The sequence below is a fragment of the Nothobranchius furzeri genome, chromosome 4, assembly GCF_043380555.1.
Source record: "Nothobranchius furzeri strain GRZ-AD chromosome 4, NfurGRZ-RIMD1, whole genome shotgun sequence".
NCBI classification, from domain to species: Eukaryota; Metazoa; Chordata; class Actinopteri; order Cyprinodontiformes; family Nothobranchiidae; genus Nothobranchius; species Nothobranchius furzeri.
In genome coordinates, this window is record NC_091744.1 from 55,131,428 (window position 1) to 55,154,899 (window position 23,472).

The window sequence follows — 23,472 nt, forward strand, 5'->3', positions numbered from 1 at the left end:
TAGGCAATGCAAGAGGCAAGTAACAAAAACATTTTGTTTAATTTCAACATTTGAGTGAACACGAAAAATTATGAGCAGGTCACTGTTACAGTAATGGTAGTAAACACTACTTAGACAAAATGACAGAAATTTACACTGTTAAATATTTCTGGAGTGTTGTGCCAAGGTCAACTTTATACAAAGATCAAGTGGATGCATTTGTGTGTGTGTGTGTGTGTGTGTGTGTGATACCTCATTTGTACAGAAATTTTGCCCTTCTGTCCTTCTGAGTGGCAAAGCTCTCGATGAGCTTTTTATTGAAGTCAGGAATGTTTGTGACAAGCTTGTTTTTCCATGGAGAGCATGGCAAGAGCATTCAGCCCATCCTGTGTCATGGTGCTCCTCAAGGAAAGTCTTAATCCTCTTTAAAGTAGAAAAGCACCTTTCTGATTCGTCTGTGGTCATGGGTGTGGTGACAAGAATCTTCTTTTGTATGGCTCAGGATGGTGTGAAAAACCTGTCATATGATAAATAAAAAACAACAGATAAGTACATAGGAAACACTTTCATAGGAAATAATGTCATCAGTATCCTCTTACAAATGTCATATTTCCCAGTTTTTGGGACAATAAAACATTTCTGATTCTCAATCAGATGTTTTTACATTTGAGGTAAAAACATCTAATTGAGAATCAGAAATGTTTAATTGTCCCAAAAGCTGGGAAATTTGTTTGCTGCAGCAGAAGTGTAACAAGTAAACTGGAATCAGATTGATGTATGTACAAATTTACATGAAATACACATTTACGTGATTAAATATGTATAATAAGTATGTGTGTTGAAATTAGTTTTTACAGTTATTGCACATTAAACATGTTATTAAACAAATGTCCCGGTTTGTGGGACAACCAAGGATTTCTGATTCTGATTGTCTTGTTTACAGAAATGTAATGTACAGCTTACCTCTGCACCCAGCTGCTGTTGTTGGCAACGTTAGCTCTGCTGCCTAGCATGGCTAGCTTCACCGTGTTGTTGTCCATGTGTGCCCGGGATGACTCGTGTTTCTTCCCCTTCTCAGAAAAATGTTTCATGTCTGTAACTCCTGACTTATCCATGCCTTATCTGTCCCAGCCGTTTTGAATAACAAACACGGAAAGCAAAATAACGCATTAGCGTGATTGCATCCAGCTAGCCAAGCCTTCTTGGTGTACCAATTTCGGGAGAAGCCTAGTGTGTACAGTTTACCTCTCTCCTTCTCCTGCTGGCTTATACGTCGGGCTGATCTGGTCCAAGCTCTTTGACATTAAGTTTTTCCACCATAGTTCTCCTCTCGAACGGATAGTGGAGAAGAGACCGAACTGAATTCAGTGGCTGCTGAGATCCGGTATCCATGCTGGTTGTAGTCACCGGCGGCGTCCATGTTACATCTGCGTCACGACCAAAAACGACTCTGCCGAGTTCTACCGAACACCAACGAATCCTTTGGCGGTAGCTCCATCGCCCATCATGCTACTGAAACGTTCTGAAACAACGTCGACGCTGATTGGATACATTCCCATTCCTACCCTTTGATATTCTTGTCAGCAATTGGACAGCTGGTCTCGTCCTGTTTGGGCGATTGAAAAACAGCACACACCGCTCTGCAGAGACCGGCAGAGATCGGCAGAGACCAATATAGATATATATATATATATATATATATATATATATATGATTTATTTTTGTTACAAAACACACAATTAACTTAGAATATGTGATTATTGTTAATTTTATTTATTTATTTTTTAAATAAAAATTAAAAACACGGAAAAACTGGGAGGGCGGCGCCCTATCGCCCTCTACTGGCCAGCCGCCACTGGCGTCAAGCATAAACCAAGCTTCGTGGAGCTGTGCGCACACACACACACACACACACACACACACACACACACACACACACACACACACATTCAATAAGTGCACGCTGCGCAAACTGCGGCGCGCCAGACTGATACCGTCAGACTGAAGGCAGAAATGAGCTCTGCCTCCTCTGTGATAAAAACTTTTAAGAGGTTTTATAACATTTTTCATTCCAGGTCAAATTAAGATATTAGCTTCTATTTTGGGATGACGTATTAAAGTCGGGTCCGCTCCAGCCAGTGACTCCGAACCTGCAGCATGTTATTCCTGTCCGCGTGGCAGCGGATCGCAGATTCAGCCACACCATAAAACAGCAATAAGTCGGTCTGAGGCAAAAGTGAACCTCATGGCTAAAGCTTTTTCCTTTTCCCCTATAGACATTTGAGTACGCACAGTGGCGGTTCTACATCGAATTACTCCCCGGGCGAGGCCCCCTTTGAGCGCCCCCCCCCCCCACCACCACCACCACCACCACACCACCCCACCTGCACGAACACACGCATGTTTTCTACAAACAGGCATGTTTTATTAGAACGACTATTGAACATTCATTTTTCTAAGTTGCACATATTTACATTAATTACTATGAAGTTGTCAGAATGTAAAGCACTATACATTATATACTGTATCAAAATATATAGAATCAAATATACAAAAACAAACAATAACTAAATATTAAGAATATATGAACATAATTTATAATAAATATTCTAAATAGCAAAAATATTTCACACATAACAAACTAAAGATAATCACTACAGCATTGCACTTAGAACAGAAAACACAAACTAATATTAAAACCTAACCTTGATGCAACGTCATCAATAATGTCATCATATGAAATCTGCTCCCCTACTGAGTGATTCATACTAATCAGAGCCAGGTTAGTGAGCCGCCCCTGAAACATAGGTGACCTCAGGTATGACTTGATCAAGTTTTGAAAAGCTCCTCTCAGCTTGAGCCACAGTGACTGGCAGAGCAGTCCAAACGTTGGGGTAGATCTCCAATAGATCTCATGATCCATAATATTTTAGAATTGCCTCTGAAATTGTAATTTAAACTGACATAAAAAACTGTAGACTACCAAAAATGCCAACTTTTACAGAACAAATCATGTAAAAATAATCAGTGCAGCCATCTGCAATAAATAAACAGGATAGTTAGTGGTGACTGTGGAGTTTTCTTCTTCTGCTTGTACAGTTGTTTTATTTATTATTATGTGAACATGATCAACATGTGTTTGTTGTTGTTCAGGCAGGCCACAGGCTGCAGTGAGCATTTAACAAATTCTAGTTTGAATCAGTAAAAAACGATTCAAGGACTTTTTTCGAACCATTTGAATATTCGTTTCAATATTTCAGCCCTATTAGCTCTGTTATTAACTAGCTGACCGAATTTAACCGTTAAAATCCCAGTTAACTGGTTCAAAAAAATGAAAACATGCATCATGAGAGCTACATACCTTTATCTTTCTCCTCTTTTTTCTTTTTTTTCCTTTTCCCCCTGAATGGGGCACCTGGTGGTTTTAGCCTTTTTATGTTCATCTCTTCTGTTTGGCTCCTGACTCAGCAAGTTTCCTTTAGTCAGGACTAAACAATCCTTTTTTTATTCGGCCATTTCACACAATTCAGAGAAACCTGAAAGAATGATAGGCCTGTGTTTATGATATTATGAATGAAATATGGAAGAACGTTAAGATGTGATTGACTTTAGCCATGTTAATACAGTTGATTCAGCCCCTGCACGCTCATTTCATTTGGGAAAGACGCAGAGGTGAATTCCCCCGCCGCACCCCTCCCCTTCCTGTTCTTCATAGACACACGGTGCACGTGAACGTTCTTAGTCAGCAGGAGCGACTGAAGCTGCAGGGGGCGCCAACTTGCTGTTTCCAATCCAGACACTGTCATATGACAGATAATAGAAATCCTCGGTGCGGCACAGATTTCCTTTTTTTTTTTTTTTTTACTCCGCGCTTGTGCGCCCCTTTTGTGTCATGAAAAAATGCCGCCCCGGGCAACTGCCCTGTCTGCCCGTGTCTAAAACCGCTACTGAGTACGCACAAGTATGGCCAGTTAAGGTTTACGCAGAGCAGAAGGAAGGAGAGCGCTCTGGCCGCACAGGTTAAACGTTCCTACTTTAAGAAAACCGTTAAATTGCATTGTTTATGTGCTACCTGGGCTCTCTAAATATTTATTTAAAATTAAATCAAAGGAAATTGTAATGGTATCGAATGTTTATTAATTACTATTTAAAAAATGAAAGTGATGGGGAAAAAGGTCGATCATATTTTTTAACCCTGTCTGTTTAGCTTGACGTCTGATATATATATATATATAGCCATGCCGTGATGTGTGTGTGTGTGTGTGTGTGTGTGTGTGTGTGGGGGGGGGGGGGTGCGTCGACATGGTCGGCACATAGAAGGGGGTGCGCGGCTAAATAAGTTTGGGAACCACTGATCTAGATTATAAGTCATGGAAAGAGTTCATATTGATTTATTAAAATCATTCTTGACATTAGCACTGATTTGAGCTGGATCTTCTGTCTTCTGCAGCTGAGACCTTGAGGAAAGTAAGTTAATGTTATGATTTAGACTTGTGGAGTCTGAATCCCAGCTTGTGTGAAGGCAGACTTGTTTAAAGGGAACACATGCAATGTTGTGTCTCCTCTCTGAGCAGATGTTGAATAGATGGTGGAAGGTCAGGCTGTACCTAAACTGACCATTGCTGGACGCTACAGTAGTGAGATTCTTAATATGAGGATAATGGACTGTCTCACTTTAGAGTGTTTTGAGTGAGTCTTTACTTCTGAACTGTGCATAAGTCTTGTGAAGAATAAGGAAAGCGTGTGTTGCAGTGGATAAACACAAAACGGAGGGTCATGTCTGTAGACAGCAAATCATTGGTTGTTGTGACAGCTGCCCTGCTGCCACACTTCAAGCAAATAACTGTTAATGTTTTATTTTGAACAAAGGTGTTTTTTTCCATGGATTGACTGTTTGGGTGACTGTATGAAGTGCACACATTCAGTTACTCATCGTTTTTAGTCTGTAGGGGTTTGTATGATTAATATGTTTTCTTTGAGTTGCTAGTGGCCTTGGAGTTGGAGCAGCTGTAGCAGATCACTTGGCCTAATCAGCACCATTGGATCATACCAACTCAAGGGAGAAGATTCCTGTGTTTATGTATTTAGTTATTCTCTTTTGTAAATAGTAGTTGAGTTTTGATAGTAATGTTTTCATTTGAAGTAACTCAAACAGAATGGACTGATTAGTATGAATTTGTTAGGAGTAGTTTATTTATGTTCTTTGTTTACTGATGTCTCCCCACCCTATTGTGTTGGCAGTGGTCTGATCAGCCACTATTTAAGTTGATCCTGTTGTGTCTGTAGGAAGTTATTTTTTGTACATGTCTGTAGTCAGATCCTGAGTTTGGGTTACTTTGTTTCTACATCCATTGTCATGTAATGTTAATTGCTGGCTGGAACCCTCTTTGGAGAAAAGAAAAAATAGTAATAAATTAACATGTCAAGAAAATCATCCGTGCTCTGCTGGCTGGTTTATGCAAGTCCCTGACAGTTGTACAGGTGCTGGCCAGTAAATTAGAATATCATCAAAAGGTTGAAAATATTTCAGTAATTCCATTCAAAACGTGAAACTTGTACATTATATTCATGCAATGCACACAGACCAATGTATTTCCAATGTTCATTACATTTAAATTTGATATTCATAAGTGACAACTAATGAAAACTCCAAATTTGGTATCTCAAAAAATTAGAATATTCTGAAAAGGCTGAATATAGAAGACACCTGCTGCCACTCTAATCAGCTGATTTACTCAAAACACCTGCAAAGGCCTTTAAAAGGTCCCTCAGTCTTGTTTTGAAGGCACCACAATCATGGGGAAGACTTCTGACTTAACAGCTGTCCAAAAGACAATCATTGACACCTTGCACAAGGAGGGCAAGACACAAAAGGTGATTGCTAAAGAAGCTGGCTGTTCGCAGAGCTCTGTGTCCAAGCACATTAACAGACAGGCGAAGGGACGGAAAAAATGTGGTAGAAAACAGTGTACAAGCTCTAGGGATAACCGCACCCTGCAGAGAATTGTGACGACAAACCCATTCAAAAATGTGGGGGAGATCCACAAAGAGTGGACTGCAGCTGGAGTCAGCGCTTCAAGAACCACCACGAGGAGACTCATGAAAGACATGGGATTCAGGTGTCGCATTCCGTGTGTCAAGCCACTCTTGAACAAGAAACAGCGCAAGAAGCGTCTCGCCTGGGCCAAGGACAAAAAGGACTGGACTGATGCTGAGTGGTCCAAAGTTATGTTTTCTGATGAAAGCAAGTTCTGCATTTCCTTTGGAAATCAAGGACCCAGAGTCTGGAGGAAGAGCGGAGAAGCACAGAATCCACGTTGCATGAGGTCCAGTGTAAAGTTTCCACCGTCAGTGATGGTGTGGGGTGCCATGTCATCTGCCGGTGTTGGCCCACTCTGTTTCCTGAGGTCCAGGGTCAATGCAGCCGTCTACCAGGAAGTTTTAGAGCACTTCATGCTTCCTGCTGCTGACCAACTTTATGGGGATGCAGACTTCACCTTTCAACAGGACTTGGCACCTGCACACAGTGCCAAAACCACCAGCACCTGGTTCAAGGACCATGGTATCCCTGTCCTTGATTGGCCAGCAAACTCGCCTGACCTTAACCCCATAGAAAATCTATGGGGTATTGTGAAGCGGAGGATGCAATACGCTAGACCCAACAATGCAGAGGAGCTGAAGACGACTATCAGAGCAACCTGGGCTCTCATAACACCTGAGCAGTGCCACAGACTGATCGAGTCCATGCCACGCCGCATTACTGCAGTTATTGAGGCAAAAGGAGCCCCGACTAAGTATTGAGTGCTATACATGCACATTCTTTTCATGTTCATTCTTTTCAGTTGGCCAACATTAGAGAAACAAACATTTTTTCATTGGCCTTTGGAATATTCTAATTTTCTGAGATACCAGATTTGATGTTTTCATTGGTTGTCACCTATAAATATCAAAATTAAACGTAATAAACATCGGAAATACATTGGTCTGTGTGCATTGCATGAATATAATGTACAAGTTTCACATTTTGAATGGAATTACTGAAATATTTTCAACCTTTTGATGATATTCTAATTTACTGGCCAGCACCTGTATTGGTGTTTGAAACTCGCAAAATGAAGAACTAAGTTTCTTAACTCCTTGTGATGCCTCTGTCTATCATGAGGAATGAACTGGATGAAACTGACTATGTAGAATTATGCTTTTGTAATAACAACCCACACCTCCTTACATCTGCATGTTCCAACCCCATTTAGTGTCAGACAGACAGACTGTCTCTGTCTCTCGGAGGAAGAAGAAAAGATCTTTTCTGTAGCTCCTCAAGATAAAAATCACGAGGCGCTTCTCAAAAACAAAAAATGTAATAATATAAAAAGAATTTAGAAAATTATTAAAAATATATTTAAAATGAGCAAAAATAGACAATTGTGATTTAAAAACAGAAAGGAAGAGAGAGAGGGAATAGGAAAGAGGGAAATCAGTGAATCCTGAGGAAGGTGGAATAGGTAGGGAGAGCAGAGCAAGGAGAGGGTGATGAAGATCACTCCAAAACCAGCTTAAACAGGTGAGTTTTCAGCTGCTTTTTAAATGAGTCCACTGATCTCAGGCTCAGGGGGAGAGAGTTCCAGAGTCTGGAGGCCACAGCAGCAAATGATCTGTCACCTTTGGTCTTTAGCCTGGTGTGCTGCACAACCAGTAGGCTTTGGTCACTGCCAGTGCTGGACTGACCATAGGGCATAGCGGGCAACTGCCCGCTGGGCCGACCCTTTCATCTTTTATGGGCCGGTGTCTGTTTTTTTTTTCCTCTGGCCTCTAGTTGTTGCGGACAACTTGTCCGCGCCGCCCCACGCAACGCCTCGTAAAAGTTGGTGGATTGGCCAATTGGTAATAATACACTCTGGGCTGGACCAATAGCCAGAGGTCTGATGCACCCACCAGTTGTTTGAGTCTCAGTAAACAGACAGACGAGCTTAACAAAATGGAAAATAGTGAAGGTTCAAGTAAAATCAATTTAGGAAGTGATGGAGCCTCAGCCCAGCGACAGGTTGGAGAAGAAAAGAGGGAGGAGGAGGAGAAACCCGAGCCGGTGTTGTGCCATAAATCGACTCGCTGCCAAAAAATGATTAGCCACCGCGGGATCGCGCACAGTTAGGTAATTGCATTTCTAGACGAAATTCCCCAGGATTTCGCCCTAAAACTCCGCATATCTAGCAATATGGACATTCAGAAAGCAGAGATAACCTCTTCCGGTACTTAAACAGATGTTTATCGCGGATATTAGTTTTTCCAGTTCGGAAGTTGTTTTAAGTGTTGCTATTTGTCTTAAACATTCACAATGAGCATATATTAATCCTTTTGCAATATTTGCGATTGAAAGATGGTTTGTGGTAAGAACTGGCTTTCTTTATGTTACAGCCTTCATACTAAAAAATAAAGAAACAATGTAAAATGGCACCCTATTGAATGTAAACGTTGTATAAATGTAAATAAACAATTCTCCAGCGATTTCATTTTTTTCCCCCTTCCTTTCTTTAGTCCACTTGACCTGGAGCCACAGTTAGTTTGGGGTACATTTTACTTGAAAAATAGTATTTAAACTGATCAAGCTTTGGCTTTACAATGACACTGTGCAAGTTGCTATACATTACGTTGCTCTATTTAAAAGTAGCAAGATAAAAGCACTTCAGCACATAAAATTAAGATTGTCACTTGCCAAATAGGGACTACACCCTCCTGTTTACCTATAAGAAATGCCTCAAAATATCTTTAAATTCTTTATTGATGATTTAATTGTAGACAACTAAAATGGCATTTTACCTGCCAAAAAGTGATTGAATCGCTCACATTTTCATGGAGGCTAAAATTGACCAAATAAGGGTTTTATGTATTATCTGTTGATGTTACTGTCCTCATACTGCCTACTGTATCATCAAAAACACCCCAAAAATGGCAAAAAAAGATAATTTCCCTTGCCAAAAATTGATTACAGTGTCCTGGTCACGTGTACAGGGTTAAATTTACCTAAATACTACCTTATTTATTATCTCTTGATGTTATTAGTGCCATCACAGGATGCTGGGTGTCTTCCACATTCATAAACACCCCAAAAATGGCAAATGATAATTTCCCTTGCCAAAAATTGATCACAGTGTCCTGGTCACCCGTAAAGGCTTAAATTGGCATAAATATTACTTCATTTATTATGATGCTGGGTGTGTTCCATAATCATTTTCGAATAAACATGAAAATATTCCGTCCGAATATCTGTTTCTTGTTATAAATATAACAGCTAGAAGGATTTACAGTTAAAATAGGAGAAACATTTCAAGAAACTATTGTCAATTAACCACAGAAATAGGGACTAAAAACATCAAGAGATAAAAAGGTAATATTTAGGTAAATTTAACCCTTTACATGTGACTCCCCAGCAGTGTTGGGAGTAACGCGGTACAAAAGTAATTAACTACTGTAATGCATTGCTTTTTGCTGTAATGTAATGTAAGGCATTACAGGGAAAGAAAATTGTAATATTTACTCGGTACAATTGTCAGTAACGCGGTAATTACAACGCATTTTTAAACCCAGAATCAAGATGTGGGTTTCCTAAAAATTCTAATTGCGGGAAGCCTGAAAAAAGATCCAATATCCACATATATGACGTCATTTATGGACTCAGCTTTGCAGGCATTCTATGAGCAGAGAGGACGCAGGGCCCGGTAATGGCTCAAATACTCCAGCTGCGTCCTGCGCGCAGCCGCTGTTATATTCACAAAACCGCTCCACCAAAACAAAGTAATTCGATTGCGATCGTTTATATCCGCCCATATTCTCTGGTACTCCACATAATTTTGAGCTGAGTTCATAATCTGTGCGCCGTTGATTTCAACTCATTGCTGCTGGAGCGCAGCGCGAAGCTTATTTATTTATTTATTTATTTTTGCGTTCGGTAGATCCCTTTGGCTGATTAGTTAGAATCTAGGAAACTGTTTTTCTGGAAGACGGAGAAAACCTGCAGCATGCAGGAAGGTTAGAGAGAGAAAGGGCCGCAAATTATTCAAATAAAATCAAGAAAAAAAAGTGCTTGAAAATAAAAAAGTAGGTAGATTTATCCCCAATACACATTTTTACCAGTGAAAAGCAATAATATACATAAGCATTTTAATATTTATACATGTGATAGAATCAGATCACCCCAGAAGTCAGTCCTATAGGCATTTGGGGACCAAGGCAAATATAGGCTTGGAGCCCCCACCACCTCACTCCCTGCTCAGTTAATATAAGATGGCAGCGTGCTGAGAGTACAGATTATTGTTGCTTTCATTTAATAAACAATCATTTTAAAGCAATGTTATCATATCTGACTGTTTTTAACAGCAATCCTAGCTCAGACACCACATCACCTACCACATTTGTGTCATGAGCTCACTGAGCGTCACATTACCAGATTCATACTGACATTGTTTTGGTGAAAGTAAAGTAAAGTAATGCAAAAGTAGTGTAATGCCTTACGTTTTAAAATCAGTAATATTGTAATGTAATTAATTACTTTAAAATGAGGGTAGCAAGTAATAAATACTGCATTACAGTTTTGAAGTAACTCAACACTGCTCCCCAGGAAGGGTCGTAACACCACTTGCCTCATGCACATAAGTAGCCAAATCAAAGCAGCATGGAGACACTCCGTCTCCAACCACCTCTCAGGCAGCAGCCTGCACTCCCAAGTTCTACACGTCACCAGAACATAAACAACCGCAACACAATAAAAGCAGTTTTATACAAAATTGAAGGCCTGTAGTGTTTATTCTCTTACAGTAACAATTTATCAATTTTTTGGAGGAATTTGTTGGAGATTTTTTGGTTTTTATTAATTGTGCAAAAGAAAAATAATCGCTAGATTAATCATCTAAATAGTCATTAGAATAGTCGACTATTCGATAAAATAATCGTCAGAATAATCATTTTAAAAATAATCATTTACCCCCAACCCTACTTTTTAGAATACCAGGATAGGAAGGATGGTGTAGGTTTACGTTTATTAGATTGATACATAAATACTACCAATAAGAAAGTGTACGTTGGTGTGTGTCAGAAACAGCGTAAGGCTTAATGTCTTTTCCAAAAAAACAGGTGATGGGCCGGTCTCCAGTCAAAATGCCCGGGCTGAATTTTTGTCCCAGTCCAGCCCTGGTCACTGGACCTCAGGGACCTGCTGGGGGTGTAGGGACTGAGAAGATCACCCATGTAAGATGGTGCTTGCCCATGTAAGGCCCTATAGACCAGAACCAGGATCTTGAAATGAACCCTGAAGTTGACTGGCAGCCAGTGAAGCTGGAGGAGAAGCGGGGTGATGTGGGTGTGTTTGGAGGACTTGGTCAGAAGCCAAGCACAGGCATTCTGAACCACCTGTAGATGGTTCAGGGACGTTCTGCTCAGACACGTGAAAAGAGAGTTGCAGTAGTCTAAGCGTGAGGAGATGAAGGTGTGGAGAACTGTCTCAAGTTCAGAGCGAGACAGAATGGGACTCAGCTTAGCAATGTTCCTGAGATGGAAGAAGGAAGAGCGTACGAGAGAACTGACATGAGAATCCAGGGTGAGAGCTGGGTCAAAGGTCACACCAGGATTCCTGACAGAAGGTTTGGTGTGAGAAGCAAGCTGACCAAGAGAGTCTCTGACTTTGGGAACCAGCTTGTCTGGGGCACAGATGAGGATCTCAGTCTTATCTTCATTCAGCTGTAGAAACTGGGTACACCTGTCCAACTGCTCATTAACACAAATTACTAATCAGCCAATCACATGGTGGCAACTCAGTGCATTTAGGCATGGAGACATGGTGAAGATGATCCGTTGCAGCATCTCTGAACGCACAACACGTCGAACCTTGAGGCAGATGAGCTACAGCAGCAGAAGACAGCACCTGGTGCAGCTCCTGTCAGCTAAGAACAGGAAACAGGCTACGATTCACACAGGCCCACCAAGATTGGACAATAGAAGACTGGAAAATTGTTGCCTGGTCTGAGTCTCTATTTGTCCTTTGACATTCAGATGGTAGGGTCAGAATTTTGCATCAACAACATGAAAGCATGGATTCATCCTGTCTTGTACAGTTCAGGCTGGTGGTGGTGTAATTGTCAGAGGTGGAAAGTAACTAATTACATTTACTCAATTTACTGTAATTGAGTAGCTTTTTTGTATATTTATACTTTTTAAGTCATTTTTAAAAGCTGTACTTTTACTTTTACTCGGGTACGTTTTTAAAAAAGAATTGCAATTCGCTACATTTTAAATCATATCCGTTGCTGCGTAAAAACAAACTATAGGCTTAATAAATTAAAAATATTGCGTGTAGCAGTGTCGGAACAGGAAGAGACACCTGCATGAGCACCGCGTCTAAACCGTGGGGGTGTGTGGGTACACTTCTGCTCCAAATCATCAGTTCAGTCCCTGTGATCCACTCGCTGTTCTCCTCCTCTCTCCCTCCTCCTGTGGGTTGGAACCTTCACCTTCGCGCACCGGTGTGACATCATCACAATTCCACTCTGTTCGGTAACCAGACTCGGTTCCGTGTTTGAACTGTGTTTCCCTACCGCTCCACACGGAAGCGGCAAAATAAAGTTTAGCGCTCATAACAAGCGGATTATCAGCGCTCTGCTCATAAAACAGAAGACCTGCAGGCCTCTGTGAGTTAAAACATCCTGATACTGTTCAGGTGTAAACATTGTGCTCCATCCCTGTGTTTGAACTCAGAAGATGCTCCTTGATGCCACAGATATGTGATGATTTAGCTTGTTTCTTTATTTTACTCCAGAATAAGAGATTACATTATTACAAAAGCAGTTCAGTGTAGTTTAATTAGTCATGATGTGTGTGTGTGTGTGTGTGTGTGTGTGTGTGTGTGTGTGTGTGTGTGTGTGTGTGTGTGTGTGTGTGTGTGTGTGTGTGTGTGTGTGTATGTGTGTGTGTGTGTGTGTGTGTGTGTGTGTATGTGTGTGTGTGTGTGTGTGTGTGTGTGTGTGTGTGTGCGCGCGCATCTTATATCTTGGCTTAAGTAATGGCTCAGTAAAATAACTTCTATTTCATACATAATGACGTCTCTGCAGTGTTTATGATAATGTTTTATCTTATCTTTGGTCTGGGAGGTGTAACATATCATGATACAAGCCTTTTAAAACGTGTTAAAGTGTTACAAGAGGAGATAAATGCATAAATTTAAAGTTCATGTTTGGAGACCAACCTTCACAGTTTGGAGGCTCACGCTGGTGAGGGGGCACCATTAGTTCTAGTAACACCTGGGCTCCCAAGGCCTGTTCTGTCAGGATGGACGTTACGGGACCCCTGAGGATTCCAGTTGGATGATTGGAGGATTATTTAGGAGGATGGGAATGAACAAACTGATTTCAGTGGTGAAGGGTTAAATGAGTGAGTGAACCCACTACCAAGGATGAACTCTGCTAACTTTAAAAATCAGCTACTCTAAATAAGCATGAAGGTCAGAGAGGAGCTCTAGGATGGACATGGATAAAGGAACTGTAATGTAGAGGTAAAGTAGGGCAGGCCAACATTAGCAGCGGTCATACGGTCCATCTGAAATGTTTGACTTTCATTTAGCTTGTTATGTGACAGGTTAGAGCACAGTCTCATGTTAGAGTTTTTCTTGAGAACATTGAGATACCTCACATACTGATGGCATCTAAAAATTAAATTTTTTTTTCTCAAAATAAAGAATAATTTTAATCACAACTGAAACATACAAGCCTAGAAAAACCTCGTCCAATCAATGTGCACGCCCTGTTCTCACTGACAGAAATCCTTCCATCAAACTGTGTGTGTCCGTGTGTGTGCGCGCACACAGGAGCGTGTTGTGAACTGGTGTTGTGGTTTTGTACTGATGTAACCATCTTTATGCTGACAAAAATGTAACTAAGTAACTTTTACTTTGAGTACATTTTATTTACGATACTTTTTACTTTTACTTGAGTAAAAAAATTATCAAAGTATTGGTACTCGTACTTAAGTAGGAAATTTTAGCACTCTTTCCACCTCTGGTAATTGTATAGGGGCATTTCCTTGGCACACTTTGGGCCCCTTAGTACTAATTGATCATCGTTGCAACGGCACAGCCTTTCTGAGTGTTGTTGCTAACCATGTCCATCCCTTTATGACCACAGTGTACCCATCTTCTGATGGCTACTTAGAAGATGGGTACACTAGAGCAGGATAAAGCACCATGTCATGAAGCTTGAATCATCTTAGACTGGTTTCTTGAAGATGACAATGAGTTCACTGTACTCAGATGGCCGATAGTCACAGATCTCAATCCAATAGAGCACCTTTGTGATGTGGTGGAAAGGGAGATTGGCATCATGAATGTTCAGTTGACAAATCTGCAGCAACTGTGTGATGCTATCATGTCAATATGGACCAAAGTCTCTGAGGACTGTTTCAGTACCTTGTTGAATCTATGCCACGAAGGATTAAGGTAGTTCTGAAGGTAAAAGAGGTCCAACCTGGTACTAGCAAGGTGTGTGTGTGTGTGTGTGTGTGTGTGTGTGTGTGTGTGTGTGTGTGTGTGTGTGTGTGTGTGTGTGTGTGTGTGTGTTGCCTCGCCTTCTCTGGTAGGGTCGACTGAATCCAAATAAATTTTTTTCTGTTACAATGTAGCTCAAGTTACATCTAGTTTAGTAGGTTTTTTTATGAGTGACTAACAGATGTTAACCTCTGGCTCATCCTGCTGACTGTATGAGGAACTGATGTCTGTAGGGCGCCATCAAGAGGCGATTGGAAGAATCTTTGGGAGATTAGCGCTTTTTAAACTAAAACTATTCTTACTGATGCTCTGTTTTTATTAGTCACACATCTACTATCTTACACACATACTGCAACGACTAAAGGGCTCCCATCCCACTAACGAAAACATGTTTTTATTTTCTTTTAGCCAGCCTTCCTTCCTCTGCAGCTCCTAAGTGTTTTGGCTTGGCTTTAAACTCTACAAAGCATGGCCTGTAACTCTTCTCACCACTGGGACTAATCTCTCTAAAGAGGAACAACGTTGATTCGTTTCCTGAGTAATGACTGATTTATCTCCCCTCAGATGTGAACGACTGTGCTGTTCAGCCTTGTGAGAATGGAGGCACCTGTAGGGACCTTGATGGAGATTTCCTTTGCCATTGTCCTTCTCCTTATGTAGGCAAACACTGCCAGCTGCGTAAGTGTGACCAAGCAACTCTCGCTAATACAGTCAGTGTGTTGTAGTAGAAATATTGAACCTGAAGGAAGTAAAGATGAAGTGGCAGAGAGAGAGAGAGAGAGAGAGAGAGAGAGAGAGAGACCATTTAAAGAATACAAACATAACTTCTACCGACACTTTTTCATTCCCTACTTTGTTCTTTCCATTGTTTATCTACTTCTGTTTTAATTCTGTGTTTGACTTGTGACAATGAATATTTAGAATGACTAAAACAAGATCAAATTACCCATCAGTGAGGAATGTTTAAGCTGAATTTTCCCATTGTGTCTTTCTCCTCATAGGTTGTATTTCTCTGCTTGGCATGGATGGAGGGGGCATCGCTGAGTCCCAGATTACGGCCTCATCGGTGCGCTACACTCTGCTGGGTCTGCAGCGCTGGGGCCCGGAGTTGGCCCGCCTTAACAACAAGGGACTGGTTAATGCCTGGAGTGCAGCTGCACATGACAAGAACCCATGGATCGAGGTGAGTACATTTATAGACTTCAGTCTGACATGAGCAGTCAGATAATGTGGTCTTCAGTCGTGGAGTTTTAAAGCAGAACTCGCTTTGCCTGTTTTACGTGATTACTCCTGGAACACAACAAATCATTATGTGATGTTTTCTCAGATCAACATGCGGGGAAAGATGCGACTTACAGGCATCATCACCCAGGGTGCCAGTCGCATCGGCACAGCAGAGTTCATCAAAGTCTTTAAGGTGGCCTCTAGCCTGGACGGCAAGACCTATACCATGTACAGGAAAGAAGGAGACCAGAAGGACCAGGTGAGGATTCTCTGATTTTAAATGATAAATATAAGGCCTGGCTGTCAAATGAGAAACTATTTAGCCATTTGAAAATGTTAAGAGCAATCCGTTGTGACCTGGAATGACTCTGTTACTTCCTCATTAAATTTTAATCATCTGTAAAATTAACAGAGTTGTAGCTATTTTTGTATTTGCTCAGATCAATCAGCCAAGGCTTTCATCTTCAATAGGCTTGATTTACAAAAAAAATAAACAAATAAACGACTCAGTTTTATATCTATGAATACTGATTACTTCCCAAGAGTTTCACCGAAATCCTCCCTGTAGTTCTTGAGTATTTTTGGTAACACTGGACTTGTGATGCTACAGTATTCGTATTCTGATTTGGATGTTTAGGTATGGAACATCTGGGTTAGGCACAGCTGTGTACCGAGCTGGGATTATAGGTGTGCTGCTATACAGCTCTACTACAAACAAACAAACACGGACGGGAACAGTCGTGAAGATTATGACCTACCTTGCATGGAGATGACCCCTGATGAGTCGCTCTCTGGAGTAAATCCAGAAATGAGGTCATCTGGAGACCAGAGTTTTCCAACTCTTTCTGTTATTTGCCACTGCGTAGGGGGATGCTTTGCTGCAATGTATGACCTACAAAGGTGATTGGCTGGTATGATCAGCTCTGAAAGGCATTGATCAGTATCTGCAAATCACAGTTTTTTCTCAGAGATTGCTGGATTATGGCGGCTGATGGAGCAGAGCATCCCTTACAAAAACTCACTAAAGCAACAATTTCTATCTGGGTGTGTCACTGTGTCTGAGCAGCCTTCTCCTCCTCTTCCCTAATGAAGGCAACATTAGTCTGCTACACCGCAAACATTATTTCCTTAAACTTTGCCACACTTTTCAGTTCTTCTGTATGCACCGTGTACATTTGGTCACGTTTGTTTTGTGTTTATCGTCTCTTACACCAAAATCAAGTCCTCGTGAGGGTAATTACTGACTTGGCAACAAACTGATTCTGATTCATAGATATTTATGGCGAACGTGGACAATGAAAGCACCAAGACCAACACATTTGACCCCCCAATCATCGCCCAGTACATCCGCATTATTCCTGTAGTGTGTCGCAAAGCTTGCACTCTGCGTATGGAGCTCGTGGGCTGTGAACTCGATGGTAAACACACACACACACACACACACACACACGGATTTTAAAATTCTAATGGGATAAAAACATTTTCAGAGAAGACCCCTGCAGCCTTTTATGATTTAGATATCTAAATCATATTTCTTCCATGTAGTTTCTGATTCCCTCCTAATTATTTCCTGTCCTCCTTGCACTCAAACGTATGTACTTGAGAGGGAAACATACTCCAGTAACTCTGAACACATTTAATGAGTCAATTTCATGAAGAATTTCTTCAAACTGTATTATTGTTTAATCCATCACATCAGATGCAAAAGTAGGTCAGGAAATGTTTACAGCACACGTTGTGTTGGTTCTATTTATAGTTCCCTGTAAGGCTTTTGTACGTTGCAGCAAATGCCTCTTGATGTGTTTCCTTTTCTCCCAACATCGGCGTGCTTATTTTAAACTCACTGGCTTGATGTTTGTCTCGTTTACCAGATCAGTGTTGCTTCCTGGTTTATGCTGGGTTTTGTCATCGTTGAATATTTTATTTTTAATTTTTTTAAGTTTGCTTTTGCAGTGAATGCATTATTGTGTATTACAGTGAATACAGAAATCTAACATATTTTAGACACAATGCGTTTCACGCTGACTCATTTACTTATATTTAAAATAATATTGAGTAATTATTTTAAAACTTTAAAGTGACAGTGTGCGTTTTCCCTGGCGATAGGGGGCAGTACATACCAAAATCATTGCAAGTAAGCAGTATTTTTGTGTTCGAGTATGACCTTACCAACAGATGGCCGTTAGCGTCAAAAAGCCCTGGAAGCACAACCTCCAGCAAAATGACAAGCGCATCAGACTCCCGTTCATCACCGGCAATGAACGAAGAGGTAAACATGTAAAACATCAAGCTTTATGAATGCGGAAAGATTTGTAACAGTTTGTTACAAATCAGTTAATGCGTTGTGTCCTCGCGGTCTCCTGTAAAAGGAAACATAGCATCTAATATGGCGTTGCCCAGAGACTTGGACCCGCTCCCGTGTATTTTAGACCTGATTTCTATTGTTATGTTATGAAGCCACCTATATTTTTCAACAACTGAACATCATTAAATTCATTTTCAGCAACATTTTGATGGATACTTCCAGAGATTAATGGTAAAAACTACACATTATCTCTTTAAAGGTTACTATCCAAGGCTGCTTTTTTGCATCGTAGTGCTGGGTGATAAATTGATTTAACTAAATAATTTGAATGACTTGTTTTTGAAGGTTAAATTTTGGGGAAATCTTTTCCACTCCTGGGCTTCTGTAGTTCAGAGCAAGGTCAGCCTGCACATCTATCATAATGCACACAACACCGTTTAGGGCTGCCAACTCTCACGCGATGATAAATAATATATTAAAGATGTCTACTGATATTTATTCATAGCACTAGCTGTTTTTAGTCATACTTTAGCAGTCGTCCACGCTGTCATTTCTTTTGTTTGCTTCTTCTCATCTCTGTCTGGCCATGACTGCTTCCTGCCCTCCTCTTGTCTATCTTTTTTTGTTCTGTTCCTGTTTTTCCCCTCTGGCTCCTCTTCTGCTCCTGGTCTCACCTCCACAGTGTATTCCAACACTTCAGGTTGTTCAGAGCCGTTGGGCATGAAGTCCAGATTGGTGTCAAACAACCAGATCACTGCCTCTAGCACCTTCCAAACCTGGGGCCTGGAGGCTTTCACCTGGTACCCACACTTCGCCCGCCTGGACAAACAGGGCAAGACCAATGCTTGGACAGCTGCCACCAACAGCCGATCTGAATGGCTTCAGGTGGGACAGAAGGACAGTCCTGACTAACATTTAATCTCGTATTCTAACACACCGTCCTGTAAATCTTTCCTTTGCATTTCTTAGGTGGACTTGTTGTCTCCTAAGAAGGTAACTGGGATCATCACTCAGGGGGCAAAAGACTTTGGCACCATCCAGTTCATTACGTTTTTTAAGGTTGCCCAAAGTAACAATGGAAGGTTCTGGACTACAGTGAAGGACCAGACCACAGGAAAGGACAAGGTTAGTCCCACAGAAACAAACGCCAAGCAAGGTTTAATACTGACACGATGCATTCAGTGATGTCTAAATAAAACGAGTAAATATTTATCAGCTGGTACATAAACTAACATTTAATATGCATGTCTTATTTACATAAAACATGGTTTAAATCAAACTAAACCGTTCATTCTTCCATAATGTCACTCATGTACTGATCTTTCAAAACCTCTCTGTATTTTAGAAGGGAGCATTAACCACTAAATACCTAATTATAGCCGATGTTCTTCTGAGTTTAAATGGACAAGTTCTTCAGCTAATTGTCTACAACCAGCTGGGGGAATCCTTTAGGAGTGAAGCAGATGGAACCAAGGTTGTTTCTATGGTTCATCGCTAGAATCCATTAGAAGCTGCTGGGGAACTGACTCTTTTTCTTTGGTTACGTTAAAAATTTTGTGGCCAAATCAATCTACTGGGAACATTTTTACCTTTTAAACTGAGTGTCTGTAATCGCCTAGACATCTGAAGCCAGTTTGTAACAAAATTCAAATAGATTGTAAGTATCTGTTTATAATGCATCTGGAAATCAGTCTTTCTGCCAGATGTGGGCAACATGCAAACAAATGAAGTCTCTGAATCTGAGACACAGTGAGAAGCTGCAAGTAAGGGTAAAATACTACAGAAACTTCTAAATACGTGAACAAGAAGGATTCTAGACAGCACCTCTTGTATTTCATCTTCTTAACAAACCAAGAGGCCAACAGATGATCAAGTTGTTTATGTTAAACAACACATAACCAATATCAAAGGCTAGGGTGGCTTTCCTGTAACTGAGGGGTCACTGATTTGTGTCTTGCTCTGTCTGCCGCAGGTGTTGTGTCCTTGGGCAAGACATTTAGCAGTTTATCATTACATTTATGAAACTTAAAAGCACTTGGTAAACTATGACCTTATTGAATATAAGGACAAACATTTTTACCAAGTGCTGTTTAGTGAGTGTTGTTTGCAACGGTCCAAGACCCTGTACAATCCAAACAAATGCCAAAATCAATAAATTAGAAACTGTATTTACATGTTTACAGTAACTGTAGTTATAGAAGCTAGTTTCATGTTTACAGAAGCTGTGTTTATGGTGCCTAACCCTAACCCATGCTTCAACAATGCATTACGATGAGACGAGAAAGAACTCATTCAACTTGACCTTTGTTTTCTTTTTATTGTTTATCTCTTTCTGCCTTTAGTCATGTCATTTTCTAAATTAGTCGTTATGTTTTTTATATAATTACTTATGTATTTCTTTATATAATTTCCTTACTTTGTCCACCAACCCACATCACTGGTTTAGGAAGTACATTGATAAGAAATGCACCAACAGTCCCGATCAAAAGACCTATTGAAGAATGGACCAAACTGATGTTTTACATGGTAGGATCTTAACAAGGTCCCAGTTAGAGCTTCTGCATGCAACATGTAGAAATGGGAGTGACAGGAAAACATTTTTCTGTGACCATCAGAGTTTTGGGGGGAGCCAGAGCAAAGAGGGTTGGATGTCAGATGTTATTCTTTAAAATGTTGCTTGAACAGCTTTTTCCAAGAGCATATACTCCACCTTACAAGGAAAATAGACCGTTTTCCATGATTGCAATCATATGAGCAGAACTAACACATTTTACCATCTTCACTTATACATTCTTTGCATTAAAAACACAATTTTCTTTATTCTGATTTCTGTCCTGTTTAGATTTTCACTGGGAACAGCGACAACAACGTTCACAAAAAGAACCTCTTTGAACCGGCGCTCTTCAGCAGGTATATCCGCATCCTGCCATGGGAGTGGCACGAGCGTATCACCCTTCGAATGGAACTTCTGGGATGTAATGAGTAGAACCTCTCAATGATGCCCCTATTCACTTCACCTCCTCCTCTCTCCCTTTCCCATCCTGAGCAACACCTGCACTGCCTTGCTCTCAGCTGTAGGGGGCAGCAAACAACAGAGTAGCACTCTACCCAAACCTTGGCTGGTCACAAGTTGAAGTTTCTACAGCCACTGGTTGTAACCTGGAACACCTTTGTTTGCAAGATTCTTAGCTATGATTCCTTTTCTTGACTCTTTTTCCCCTGAACCGATTCGGCTATTCCTCCTTCACTAGATTAAAGATGGTGGTAGCTGCCTTGTAGATGAAAGACTGCTTGTGTATAATTTGTTGCTGCCTAAATTCTGATCCTAGATCAGCTCTACCTGGAACATTAGACCTCCAAGACCCACAGCTGGTGCTGTAAACAACCCCATGAAACCACCTGAGCATGACCTTTGACCTTATGTGATCTTTCTACAGAGTGCAAGTTATCTTGAGAAGATGCTTTGAGTTAATTTTCTTCAAAAAAATAGAAAATATAAATTATTTTAGCAAGTAACCTGAGGGTTAGCATCTTTACTGTGACTCTTTAAAAATGTTTATTAACAGTAATATGTATATATTTGTTTATTGATGAGAAAGAAGAGAGCAAACTGCCCCAGCAGCGTTTTATTACATTTCAGGTTGGACCGTAACATTTAGTTTCTCTTGTAGCTTTTTGTTCAGTTCTTAAACGGTTTAAAGGGCAGGGTGAAGAAAAGCTTAGACTTGGCACCAACAGCTTTTCAGAACGTCTTCTTTGTGGAGGAATTTTCTGACAAATCTGGGAAACGCTGAACCGATGAGTCACGCTTCAAAGTGAAATGTTGAGTACTGGTTTTTGTTGTTTATAATCGGTCGGTGAAGCATCCCAATCATTCAGGCAACAGACGTTTCCTCAGACAGACGACCGAGTCGCAGGGGAGGTTTAAACATGCTGCTTTTATGCACTGATCAGAGACCTTAAATAAGAGCTCACGCTTTAAAGTGTTACATTAACCTTTCAGAAAGAAATAACTTGTTTTTATTCACTTGACTTTTTTTGGACTGTATATGACTGTTTTAAATGATGTGTCAAATAAATTGAATTGAGTGCATGTATAAAATGATTTCTTTAAACCAGTTCCTCTAATAAAATTGTTTTAGCTAACAGAAGTATATTTATTATGCTAATGCCAACATTCCCCTGGAATAACAAATAACTTGTTACTGTCCCAGAATGGTTTGCCTAAGCGTGTAACGGTGTTGCTTTGGGTTTCTGATGGGCGTTATTGTCTCAAGTCCCAAGATGGAAAAGTAAAAGATTCAAAACTTTTACAGGTAAAATATAAATTCTCCTATTTTAAGGCTTTGCTGGACTGAGTTTTGGTAAAATTGACCTTTTGTTCTTGGTTAAACTAGCATTTAAACATCATATTTTACTTATTAATTACTAATCATTAAGGATCCAACATGATTCCTCCAGTCCAAAGATGCTGGCCCTCTTATCAGCTAGTAAAAGAGAAACCAAATCAAACTGAATTATTTATGGTGTCACTGGCCCTGGCTTGTCACGCCGCATCTTCTGCGTCTATCCCCCAGCCCCCAAATCATATTCTAAACCTTTTCATCCCATGAATTATGAATTTGGGGCTTGTGCAATATCATACAGTGTTGGTTTTGATGGGGGTGAACATTGATTGGATATCTTTAAAAATGCATGAGGGGACAGCAGTCGCTCTGGGAGGGCAGGTGGATGATGGTGTCACAACCACAACAGTCTTTACTCCACTTATTAACATCTGCTTGTTTTTATTCAAACATGGTAGTGGGGTTAGAATCACTTGGACATTCTTCTCCTTCACTTCCAGTTCTCTGTGGTTTAAATAAAAACTGACCACAGTGTGTTTGTATAGTTGAAATGATTTGGGGTTTACCGGTTTAGCTTTTTTTCCCCAGTGTTGTGTTTTTAACTGAACTTTGTCTGGCCATTGTTTTCCAGCTGATGAATAATTAAATATCTTTCAGAACAAATTGAACCGGGTTTCTTTAAATCGATAGATGGAATTTTGAAGTGATGTTTCTAATCATAATGCATAATTGTCTGGAGCTGTTTTCCATTTAAAAGGTGAAAGACTCAAAAGGCCTGAAGCACAGAGGGTTGTATGGCCTGTTTAGCATTTGTGTGCCCCAGGGGCCTAATCTCTGTGTGCTCTCTGAAATCTTCATCCAGCATGAATTCTTGTCTCATTACATTCTGGGAAGGTCACCCTGGGATGAAATGCCTCTGTAGGGTTTGGATTGATGAGAAAATCCTTTCAGGTGGTGAGAATGAAGGTTAGCTTCTGATGGTATAGGTCTAAAACCCGCTCAAACGTGAATCCACCAACGCCAACCAGTTTAGAGGAAATTGTTCTGTTTCGTCAGACTAAACTAACTTTTAAGATTAATCTAGTGAAACGATAATC

General features: G+C 40.6%; 1 protein-coding gene across 4 annotated transcripts in view; it reads left to right on the forward strand.

Moving 5' to 3' along the window:
• Positions 1-21,661, forward strand: part of mfge8b (milk fat globule EGF and factor V/VIII domain containing b) — a 42,901-nt gene extending 21,240 nt beyond the window's left edge. For 2 of the 4 annotated variants that reach the window (XM_015963875.3, XM_015963877.3), the window contains 7 exons: positions 15,065-15,178; positions 15,502-15,683; positions 15,828-15,983; positions 16,998-17,142; positions 18,712-18,914; positions 18,999-19,154; positions 20,872-21,661. In XM_015963875.3, coding sequence (XP_015819361.1) covers positions 15,065-15,178; positions 15,502-15,683; positions 15,828-15,983; positions 16,998-17,142; positions 18,712-18,914; positions 18,999-19,154; positions 20,872-21,015 — 1,100 coding nt within the window. In that variant the 3' untranslated portion in view covers positions 21,016-21,661. The remainder of the gene's footprint in view (positions 1-15,064; positions 15,179-15,501; positions 15,684-15,827; positions 15,984-16,997; positions 17,143-18,711; positions 18,915-18,998; positions 19,155-20,871) is intronic. The other 2 variants (XM_015963876.3, XM_015963878.3) reach the window with 1 other exon arrangement.
• The last annotated feature ends 1,811 nt before the right edge of the window (positions 21,662-23,472 follow it).